The following is a 12,342-nucleotide window of genomic DNA, read 5'->3' on the forward strand; positions in this document are numbered from 1 at the left end:
AACGTTGAAATGATAGGCGGCATACAGATTTGCATAAAGTTTGTCTCTGCAGCTGCAAACGACCCTGTAGGTTCTGATATTAACGTTTCTGCAACGTGTCGCCTCAAACTTGTTCTCCGCCAACAATTAGCCTCGCCGAGCGCCTGATTTATGCCGTTCCGTAGATTGCGCAAGGTTACGAATAGCCAAATTTTTCAATGAAAAAGAAGTTGAATTGGTTCTGAGCCGCGGCCATAAGTTGAAGAACACTAACTTCAGCATCTCGCGAGATTACTCGGAAGCAGTTCGCGAAAAGCGACGGAAACTTCTCCAGTTCTCGAGAACTATGAAGAAAGACGGAGACCGAGTGCGTCTGGTTTTCAACAAACTGCACTTAAACAACGAAGTTTACGAGTGGAACACCAATGAAGGCCAGGCTGTTCTTGTTTCTCGGCGCAGGGATCAATGATGTTCCTCCTCTTTTGTTTCATTAAGCTCAGTTTCATCTACTGGATCACCCGTAAAATTGCACTCTAGCACTGATAACAAATTTCTCTTTTTATACACCAACGTTAGAAGTGTTATCGCTAATGGTATTGCACTCTCATCGCTCATCGATTCATTCCAGGCTTCTTTAGTGTTACTTACCGAGACCTGGCTTAACAACACCATACACGATAACAACATCTTTACGAGTGAATCCAATTTCAAGTTTTTTCGATGTGATAGGCAACAGCGTAGAGGGGGCGGTGTGCTCATCGCGATAAAGGAAGAATTCATCGCCGCACCCATCATTATCGATTCTTTTCTGGAATGTATTTGGATTTCCCTGAAGGGTGCTGCATTTGGTGTGATAATTGGCGTTTTTTATCGCCCACCCGACATGTCTGGCGCGTTTTCCGAAGAGTATCATCGAGTGTTGAGCGAGGTGTGCGCGCATTTTCCGAGGTCGGTGATTATCATATTTGACGATTTCAATTTTCCTAATATAGATTGGTCGACGCTCTCCGTATCGGCCACGGATGCGGCCGCGCATACCTTTCTCGGCACTTGTCTTGACTTTTCATTAACCCAACTTATTAGTCAACCAACACGATCCACTGAAACTTCTGCCAATATACTAGACTTAATCTTAACTAATAATCCGGATATATTATCTGACATAACTCATGAAGCAGGCATCGCTGACCATGATGTCATAACTGGATGCATTAACTTTTGCGTGAGCAAAAGAATAATTACCAAAAAGAAAATAAGGTGTTACGGTAAAGCCAATTTCGACGCAATTAACAATGAATTAACCACATTTTCAGGTCAATTTCTGCATGATTTTCATTCCCGTTCCATTGAACAGAACTGGGTCCTGTTTAAGGCCACCCTCAGTTCACTCATTGACACCTACATTCCTGTGTTATCCATTTCCTACAAAAGCAGTTCTCCATGGTTTACTAACAAGCTTCGGCGGCTTAATAACAAAAAGAAAAGACTTTACAGGCAGGCTAAGCTGACTGGTGTAGCGAGTGCTCATGATAAACACAAAGCATGTGAAAAGGCTTATAAGGCATTACTAAAATCCACTCGCAAAAACTTTTTTTCTCATGATTTACCATCCATGCTAAAAACTAATACTCGTCACTTTTGGCGTGTGGTGAACCCTGCAATTCGCACTGACATCATTCTTACTGATTCTTTTGGTGTTCCCATCAGCGATTCAGATTGCGCTCAACTTCTTAATGATACGTTTGTAACAATCTTCACTCATGAAAACATTAACTCATTGCCAACTTTAAAGACATTAGTGGGAATCACAATGCATGAGGTAGACATCAGTGAGGCTGGTGTTTTATCTCTACTAACCAATCTTAAAATGTCATCTAGTGCCGACCATCTAGGTTTCAACAATAAAATTTTAAAGAATACATCGCATAGTATTTGTCCTCTGTTAACAGCTCTATTTTCCCAGTCACTATCAACTGGTGGTATTCCTAATGACTGGCGCATTGCTAAAATAATACCCATTTTCAAATCAGGTGATCGCGCTTCTCCCCTTAATTATCGTCCCATCTCCTTAACCAGCACTATTTGTAAATTACTCGAACATATCATACACAGTCAAGTAATCAACTTCCTTGAAGACCATAACATTATTTTTAAGCATCAGCACGGTTTTCGCAAGGGCTACTCATGTGACACACAACTTGCCGGATTTATTAACGACATACACGCACTAATAGACGCCGGGTTCCAAGTTGACGCAATATTTTTAGATTTTTCTAAGGCATTTGACCGTGTTCCACACCATAGGTTGGTACTTAAACTTTCACAGCTTAACATTCACCCTACTATAATTGCATGGATCACCGATTTTCTCTCATCTAGAATTCAGTTTACATCAGTTAACAATTCTAACTCATGTTATGCTGATGTTACGTCTGGAGTTCCACAGGGCAGCGTACTTGGTCCTTTACTCTTTCTAATTTATATTAATGATTTACCCAGTTGCGTTTCATCTAAAATCAGACTATTTGCAGACGATTGTGTAGTTTACCGATGTGTAACAAGTAACACCGATAGCCACTTACTACAAACTGACCTGGACGCAATAAGTGCATGGTGTTCTAATTGGTTAATGCCATTAAATATTTCCAAAACTAAACTCATGTCTTTCACCAATAGGCCACGAATTCTAACCACCTACTCCCTTGATAACAACCCTGTGGAACTCGCAACTACTTACAAGTACCTTGGCATCAATCTTCAATCAAACTTATCATGGAATAATCATATTAACCTTACCCTTGCCTCTTCAAATCGTACTCTCGGACTTATTAAACATAACTTAAAAGAAGCCCCAATGCATGTTAAAAAACTAGCATATACAACATTAATCCGTCCTAAACTAGAATACGCGTCTGCCATCTGGGATCCCGAACAAACGTATATCATAAGTAACATCGAAGCCTTGCAGAACCGTGCTGCGCGATTTATATTTTCAGATTATTCACGTTACACCAGCGTCACCGCGTTAAAGAATAAAGCTGACTTGGACAACTTAGCACTTCGCCGTAAAATTTCTCGCCTAACACTTTTCCATAAGCTTTATCACCATCCATCACTTCACGATGATTTCATTCAGTCACCAACAGTTATTTTTCCACGCCGTGACCATCCATACAAAGTCAAACGCATTAACTGCCAGTCATCCCATTATGCATCTTCGTTCTTACCACGCACAATAACTGAATGGAACGCCTTACCATCAGTCATTGCCACGGAACCAGACTTGACTAAGTTTCAACATTTAATTCGCTCACGACTTGTCGACTAATCGTATTATTATTCTTTTTTGGGACTTTTACAGTGTTTTTCGATATTTGTTGGTGTTTTTAGTGCAGTTGCCTTATGTTCTCCTAATATGTACTGATGTTTTCTCTGTAATAATTGTGACCTAATTATCTTGTATGTTAACTATGTTTCACTGTATTATTACTTCTGTTAACCTCTCTTGTTTTTAGTATGTACAAACTACAACCAGTGCTTGTGATTGACCCCCCCCCCCCCCCCCATGTAATACCCTCGTAATGAGGGCCTTTGGGGGTATTTTGAATAAATAAATAAATAAATAAAACGTACTGCACGCTCGAAAAGGGCGCGAATTATTTATGCTCTGAAAATTATGCGAGTTAAATTAGTTGAACGCGAACGCAAAACAAGCGCTCTTAATAAGTCCTGCGAGGATAGCACGCTACAGACGTGAGCCACAAAGTCCTACAAAAAGTGATACGCGACGCACACTTTCCGAACTGATCCATTTCAAATTGTAGAAACATCCGCGTCCTATACGTATACCCACGATTTCCACGGCGTCTGAGCGATTGCGGTGCCTGATTTCTCCCATAATATGCTGTCATTGCGAAAGTATACCGTCGACTGTTCAATACAGGGTGATGTATAAGGGTGGGGGGGGGGGAGGGCATGCAGTGTATACCTTGGCGTCCTCCATGATCCACCAGGGCACGACGACCGCCGAGCCCGAGAGCGTCGGCTCGTGCGGGTGGTCATCGTCGCGGTCGATGGCGCCGTAGCCTTCCTCGGCCATGCTGAAGGCGCTGTTGATGTGTGCCCGTATGCCGGACTCGGACAGGGAGTGAGACCGCCCACCGCCCCCCTCACGGTCCGGGTCTGCGAGAGAGAGAGAGAGAGAGAGTGACGTCAACGGTTGAAGGCAGTGAGTCACAACAGCATCACGAGGTCAGTGCTCGCGCACAACGCTCTATTCACACTGCTGGGGCGATCCATACATTTCGAGAGAGAGAGAATGGAGGAGCACTTTAATAAGTCCTGCCAAAGTTAGTCCCAGTCACGTGACTTGCATGACAGAAATCACATGCGCTGACAAACGAAATTATACCGAGAAAGTAAGTAAAAGCAGGTCACATGCAGGCAGTAAAAGGTGACAAAACGCACAGATGCATAGAAAATGTGTGCAAACTATGCCGCTTGAATTGCGTCCTAAAGAAACATTAAAATGAAAGATTAAATCATTTCAGACCTCAGCAGTACTCCCGAAATCATGTTCTCCATATTTTGGCTGCAACAGGCTTATTATTAGCGGCGGAAATTAAAATCCAGACTTCCATTTTGCGCTCTACCATTGACCTCAATGATGATTGGCTCGTCCGGAATTTTACTTCATTTTCGAGTACTTGAACTTTTCTTGCGGAAGTGTTTTGGAAAGGCTTCAATTGAAAAATTTAATTACCCACGACCTATTCACTTTCTAGTGGTGAACATTAAACTATCCAGGAGATGATGCTGTGAGTAGAAATGACATCACGGCTACCTGTTGCGGAAATAAAAAGAAAAGAAGAAGTCGCAGTTTCGCCCGAAAGGCGAAGCATCGATTGAGACGGCAAATTAGCAGACAGTCATACGAAGTAAGGATAGTGCTCTTATCAGCCGTATCAACCTGTAAACACTCGCTTGCTAACTAACTTAACAAGCATGGTGTCAGCGCGCACAGCAAACACGAACACATCACACTCGATGACCGCAGACACTCGCTGTCAAAAATGTCGCGCGGGGAAATGCGGCAGCAGCAGCGAGCGAAGTGACCTTCGTGCCGTCTATCGCTTCAACGCTAAGTGAGCGCCGAGAACAAACAGCACGCACATAGCTACGAGCCGCCGACGCATCTAGCCTCCTCTCCCAACGCAAATCGCTCTCAAAATACGGCCGCGCGACCGCGCGCTGACGTCACATGCACTGCTGCAGCCGGAGTAGAACCCTCCCCTGCGCCCACTGGCTCGCAAATTTGGGTTCCTCGCACGCCGTGAAAGACGGCGCGCTGCCTTCCCGCTTTCCTCCCTTCCTCTCACACGCTTTCACTCGCACATGCAGCGTAGGGCGCGCGGCGACGGTGTCATCGCCCTTGGACTTTATGCGGAACCTCACGCCGACGCCGACGCCAGGAATGCGATTCGGCGCAAGTCAGTCATTTGTTTGCGTGGATGAATTTTGGCAAACCGAGTCATATGGCTTACTTGGTATTCCAAAAGTGTGATATACGAAGCCGTAGCTTAATAATTAATTTACCTTCACTGCCTTTTAAAAAAAGTGCAAGTTCTGGGAAAATGTTTATCGGGTTACAGTAACAAATGGAATATGGCGTCTACTAAAAACACACTTTGGTATGCGAATCGTCTTCCGTCGCCGTTTCACTGATAGCTTATCATTATTCCACAAAATTTATCACAGTATATTCGCAGTCAAGTGCACCACCGTCACGAACGCCCATATTCTTTCGAACAGGTAATTCATTAAACGTAGCCCGTCTACATGCTCGTATCCTTGCTTTTGCATCCCGTATTATTTTATTTTTATTTTATTTTTATTTTTTTAGCATCTAGAGATCGGAACGACCTTTCTCGCGGTGACACCGTCATAACCAGTCAATCTATACGTTAACAGAACAACTTACTTCACATGATACATTAAGTTAGCGTTTATTGCCCAGAGCCACCGAATAGGAAGGAAAACTTAGAAACTGCTAAACACTGTCAAAAGCAATTTTTCGGCACGATGATGATTTCTGCTTGTAGCTGACAGGGAATCAGTGACAGCGAATCATTGCTCGACAGATGATTTTGCAGCGGGTGGCATTAAATCTGGCATAAAAAATAATAACAGGACAATGAAGGACAACCAAAAGTGGTTCGTGCAAAAGGCCGTCAGCAACACAAGCGGTCGATCAAGTGTTAGTGAAACAGAGAAAGAGGGAGAGAGAACGTTCTTTTTTTTTGTTACAAATTAAACTGCCCCAAATTCCTCGTACAGCGAAATGCAAATTTCGGGCCTTACTTCTACGAAGAGGCTGGCGGTCCGCGAGGCGCGCCCGGTGAGACCCACAGCACGCACTTTGCTCCTCACGGCGACGGCTCGAATCACGGAGACGAACCAGCGGTGAATCTCGCGCACTCGCGACACGCACGGGAGGTGGACGCACAGATCCGAGACTCGAACGCGCGACCAAGCGTGGCACACGGGCAGGTCGACGACACGGAGCGGGCGCCGAAACTCCGTCGGCCGATACTCTGCCGCCGCCGTTTTCCCCCGCCCCCTTTATATCCGGGCAGCGCTGTAGACGGCGAACGCGAGCGGTCCTCGCGGCGTGTCGTCACAATGCGTCAAGCGCGTACGGCGCGCGCACAGCAGCAGCAGCACCAATAAGGAAGGGTCGCGGCACGCGTTCATTCTACACACGCGCGGAGTCGAACGCTGCGCTTCGCAAAAGCATCCACGAAAGCGGCGAAATGAAGAAAAAACAAAAGCGGCGACCTCTCCCTCTCTCTCTGCATCCGTCGCCCGCACCCCATCTCCACACTCCCCCCCCCCCCGCCCTTTCCCTCGCGAGCTGCTTCAACACGGAATTGCCGGACTGCCGGAGTCTCCCGGAGATTGCCGGAATTGTGTGCCTTCTATCTAAAACAGCCTGCGCTGCAAAAAAGGCAGAGACCTCCCATCAAGCTCACTTGAACAAAGCGGGACGGGCTCCGCGCCCAGCCCGCTGCTTGCTTTTGCAAGGCCTTTGTTTTGGCAGGGCCTTCGCACTGTGGGTTGGTTAAACGGCACGCGTTGCGGAGGAACGAAATCGGCAGGAGGTGGGGGGGGGGGGGGGGGGGCGCATGACGGCGCTTGCAGTGAGGGCCAACGTCACGTTTGGCAGCAGCAGCAGCAGCGGCGGCGGCGGCGGCGTAGCCAGAGGAGAACGCGCAATTCGCCAATTAGTTGTCAAGGCCTGCGACGCAGATCGGTCGGGCCACTCAAATGATTATCAGCCGCGATTAATCCGCACGCGTTCCGAACAACAAACAAGACCGCAGCGTCCGCTGACGGTCACGACCGCCAAGGCGATTTTTGTTTCCGCGTTAGCCTTGAATGAAAATGTTGGCCGTTTGGAATCCAGAGACAGGTGGCTATAATTATGCCTACAGGGGACGACCGCAGTGATCCATCAAAGCGTGGTCCGAAGAAGGGACAGTTCTGACAATTTATAAACGCGGCTGCGGATTCGCCGCGCATCTATAGCCTCAAACTCGTGCGAAGTGGACAGTGTGCGTGTGACGGTGGCCACCACGCTGTGACGCCTCCTGCCGTCTAGAAAACCGTCGTGAGCAAGTGTTCGCGTACGCAATGATGCTTGAGAGTTGAAGTAATCAATGAAAGAAAAAGAAAGCAAAGAAAAATATTTCTTGTGGACGAGCGATGAGAGCGTGCGGCTTACCCGTCCCCGGCGTCTACGTATATTTCGCATGCATGTCGAACATATAGGAAGCTGCCAAAAAAGAAAAAGAAAGGCACTATACAATACAGATTACGAGCAGCAGTGAACGTGATGACTTGTCAACTGGTTTCTGTCGGTTGCGGAGCAATAACCGGACCGTATGCCTGCCTCACTCATACACATACAGCGGGACAATTAAGAAAGTTTATTTCGCCCGGCTTTTTCGTACAACACTCGCTTTGGCACCGAAATTTAGTATAGGAGAGGTTCATATGAAACGGGTCCCGGTAACCGTATTCGATATAATCATTACTACAGAACTATAGCTTCGACGAAGACGCCGTGTTGGAATATCTGGTTGAAAGATAATATTGCAAAACCATGCAGAGCTAAAGGAACGCAGAAAAAAAAAAAGAAAACGAACCCAAGTTGGATTCAAAGAACTTCGAACACAACTTGCTGACTGGTCAACTTACTGAAGTATTCGTGTAGGAGAGATTGCAAAGCGATGATTGCTTCCTCGTTTTCATTTTTGCTTGAACGGAAAGAGAAGGTCGAGTGATGACACTCAACGCGAACGAAGCGCCTCTTTTCGCACTTTACATAAAGTGACGACTCTCGCTGCGACAAAACTGTTCGCCGCCCGAAGCTCTCCACCCAGAATTAGCTCAGAAATGCGTGCCCGCGTGCTTTGGCATTGTTCTTATCTCGCAGCATCAAAGCTGCGCGCTATGGCCGTCAAGCACTGCGCCTGAGGACGCTCTATGAAGAGGCGAGTAAACATCGAAGAGCGTAAATACAGAGAGAGAGAGAGAGAGAGAGAGAGAGAGAAGAAAAGAAAAAAAATGAGCCATCCACAAGAAGGAATCCACGGGTCGAATCTGTGCGTGTACTTTTAACATCCTTTGTACTATGCCTAAGGGCAAGCTTTCGAATAAAAAAAAAAAGGGAATCCAGGGAAGGCCAAGGCCAGCACACGTGTACGGACATGCATGTACGCCCCGAGCATGCTTACGCTAGGAGAAAGCACGGGCCTCGTACACAAGGCCGCGTATAATGCCGCGTTGCAGGATGGTGGCCGGCGATAACAAGAAGGTCCACGTGCACTATAAACACGAACCGGCAGGACCGCGCCTGCCGCGCGCCTATCAAACCGAACCGGAAGTTCGCGACGGCGAGAGTGATGCCCAGCCGATGGCATTATGCGGAATAAAACGCCTCCGGAGACAGTATCCGTGAGGCAATCGCGAGACAGAACGCCAAGCGGAAACGAACTAGACGCAAACGACGCGAAATCGGTTGCACTCGAAAGAATAGCGACGTCTCATTTAGCTCAGTCAAGCTTCGGCAAGCAGGGCAAGATAAAGTTAATTTAGGTAAAAGTAGTAACTGAATTTCGGGGTTTTACGAACCAGAAGCACGATCTTATTACGAGGCACGTCGCAGTGGCGGAGTCCGAATGATCTCTGACCACCAGGGGTTGATTAACGCGCACTTAAATTTAGGTACACGAGCGTCATAGAGAACTGTATGAGAGAGAGAGAGAGAGAGAAAGAGAGAGAGAGAGAGAGAGAGAGAGAGAAACTGATGGCGCAGATTACGAGTGGCATCAGTGAAGGTGCGACGGAACTTTGAGGACAATAATGTGCCGACATTTGACGAGAATTTGTGACTCGATCGCTTCGTAGTATTCGCGAGAATGCCGCGCATGAGTCGACTCACCTGCCTGCCTATCAAACTACGGCACTTAATTCGTGCACGGGCCGCGATTAGTAGACATGCTGCGGAGACCGACGCGACCAAGATGCGGTGGCACTGGCATCAATTTTCGTGCGTTCACCTCCCTCTAACTAAAAAAAAAATTCGAGGTAATCTCACGGAAAGCAAAACTAGTTGGTCAAGTTTAAAAGTTTTAGACAGGTCACGTGGGCAAAGCCGGGTTGAAAGAGGTGGCTTTTCATTTTACTCAAAGTGCGCCCTCCGCACCGGCAGGCGTATGTAGACATGGCTGACGCTTGCCCTTCTCGGAAGTAAGGGGGGCACGTTCATTACTGTGACGCAAAACCACTTCCCGGATGGCGCAAGCGCGTGGGCATCGGAACCGGATGGGCCCTGTAGTCCGCAGACTCACATGACTCTCGGCTGACATCACCGCCGGGCGATCTTTGCGCTCATGCAACTTCTCCGTGAGACCCACGCGAGATATAACTCCGGAATAGAAATTACAGCGCAGTGCTTTGGAGAATTTCGTTTGCGTCGACCGCTCTGTAGAGCGTCCAACATAACTATGTACTAACTGCAGGCGAATAGCATGTGTCCGATTGATTTTTGTTTTTACTGTTACCGCGGTAAATGCACAGGCGAACATATGAAAAGCACACGCGCGCTGGTGCGTCAACTACCCATTCACCTGCCGTCACCAGCCTGACGTCACTCCCACCTGTTTTACTTATTTTTTTTTCATTTAGAGTTCTTGAAGCAGCTGCAACTTTGCCGAAAGCCACGCGTCACGAGCTGCGCGGCGTGAAGTCAAGCGTCGACAGGCGAGAATTCTGCGGCGACGAAGACGCATGACGCCGCGCGACGTCGCCTCGGAAAGAATAGGCCGACGAAGAAGCGAAGAGATTAAAAAAAAAGAAAATAATTCAGCGAGGAAGCGCAGCCAGCTAGCTAAGGCCGGAAGACGCTTCAGAAAGAAAGGAATCGTGTTGCAATGACGAGAACAGCTATAGGCGAAGACCAAGGAGGTTATACGAAAAAAAACCTGACGTGGAGAGATAAACGCCCTCAAAGGAAAGTCGCAGACTTCATCTTGCACTGTAATACAACGCAACGTTGTTGTTGCCTTCACGTGCAGGGTTGTCCCAACCTATCGTGCACCAAGATGTAAAAATACGCCAATGTCTCGTATAGCTGCACACAAACAAGCTAATGTTGTTGCCGTCGCTCGGACATACTCAAATTATGTTCCTTTTTTTGCATTCCGCCGAATTAAATCATTAGTCTTAATTAATAACCTTCTCCAATATTATAGTTAGATTAAAAGTGTCGACGAGAAAGATTGTGCACCGACATGAAAAAACTCCCGACACAGCTTTTTGTTGCTGAATACGAGCTACATAGCTGTAAAAGTGTTTTACCGAGCGCCGCGAATACGCGCAAAATTGCCGCGCGACTGGCCGCTCGAGGCACTTTGCGCGTATTCGCGAGTTACTTTCACGCTCGGAAAAACCACTCCTATGTAGCACATATTCAGCAGTATAAAGCTGCATAGGGAGTTTTTTCATGCTGCTCTACACAATCTTCTCACTGACACTTTTAATCTAATGATAATATTCGAGAATTTCATTAATTAATTAAGACTAATTATGCAATTAGGCGGGATGCACTATATTATCTCAGTATCTCCAAGCAACGGCAAGTAATATTACCTTGGTCCGTTCCAGCTATACATGGCATTTGCATGCTTTTAAATTTCACGTATGATAGGTTGGGACCCCCAACATACACGGATTGGCCTGCCCTGATAAGCGCACTTGAAAGACAGAAGAACTTCATCCGCCCAACTGTAGCACGAGGCTACAAAGGAAACCCGTAGAGGCTGCTCGGAAAGAAAGCTTCTTAGTTGAAGAAAATTCATGCCGGCTCGGGATTCGAACCCGCGGTCAACACATCACCGGAGGCGGTGGCTATACCACTTGAGCGAAACCGGAGGCTAGCAGATCGGAGGGCGAGGGAGAATCAAACGACAACTGGACGCACTGGGCTACTGAATACGGGAAACCAGTTCGGTGGAAATCCGCGAGGTGCCCTTTCAACGCACTCGTTCGCTTACCCGGCAGTTGACGGAGCATCGTAGGCAGTTATGGGACATCGATGCTATACAATATCGACACTCTTACCACATCAGACACATCAGAGAAAGTAATAGCTATGCAATACTTCTTTCCAGGAAGTGTGACAAATTAGCACGTTAGTTACACACCAGCAGCATTTTAGATACCAGTAAACACATAGTTACGGAAATAAGAAAGCTCATACTGTATTAACTTGATTCTAACGAACACTTTGCTTAAAGAAAATTACAAAGTGACACGCGCGTTGGACTCAAGTACTCCCACAAAAACTGCCAGCGAAAAATGCAGACAGAACGTAGCCAAGTGTCACGTATATACATAGCCACAAACATGCGTTGTTGCGGCCATTTCTGAGCGAAGCTCTCAACGCTTGCGCCTTTGCTCCGGGAGATGGCAGTGAAGCCAAGAGGCGCGTTTGCATCGCCTGTGGCTAAACGCCTATGACACCGCTTCATACTTAGTGTGCAACTATGTGGAAGCTATACAAGAGGTTTGGAAGTCAAAATGTGTTACTACGCGCGTTTCTTGTTCAATTAAAGTGTCATAGTCGCACATACGCGCGCGAGCCTACCCCGACAGGCTGCTAATGGGAAACGCGAAAGGGAAACCGACGTAATAAAAAAATGTCATAAAACTATGTATTAACAGCTCTATAACGCAGTGTATTCGTATTTAAGGAGGAAACTTTCTTTTTTGCTTCATTTATTACTGAGACTAAGTAAA

The 12,342-nt window shown here is 46.8% G+C and overlaps 1 protein-coding gene across 13 annotated transcripts in view; it reads right to left on the reverse strand.

The window, feature by feature from the left end:
• Positions 1 to 12,342, reverse strand: part of LOC135910807 (prestin-like) — a 271,569-nt gene that overhangs the window by 45,496 nt on the left and 213,731 nt on the right. For 12 of the 13 annotated variants that reach the window (XM_065442913.2, XM_065442918.2, XM_065442916.2 and 9 more), the window contains exon 2: positions 3,968 to 4,161. In XM_065442913.2, coding sequence (XP_065298985.1) covers positions 3,968 to 4,161 — 194 coding nt within the window. Of the gene's footprint in view, positions 1 to 3,967; positions 4,162 to 6,339; positions 6,476 to 12,342 lie in introns of those variants that run through there. The other variant, XM_065442923.2, reaches the window with a different exon arrangement.

This window comes from Dermacentor albipictus, chromosome 5, assembly GCF_038994185.2.
Source record: "Dermacentor albipictus isolate Rhodes 1998 colony chromosome 5, USDA_Dalb.pri_finalv2, whole genome shotgun sequence".
NCBI lineage: Eukaryota > Metazoa > Arthropoda > Arachnida > Ixodida > Ixodidae > Dermacentor > Dermacentor albipictus.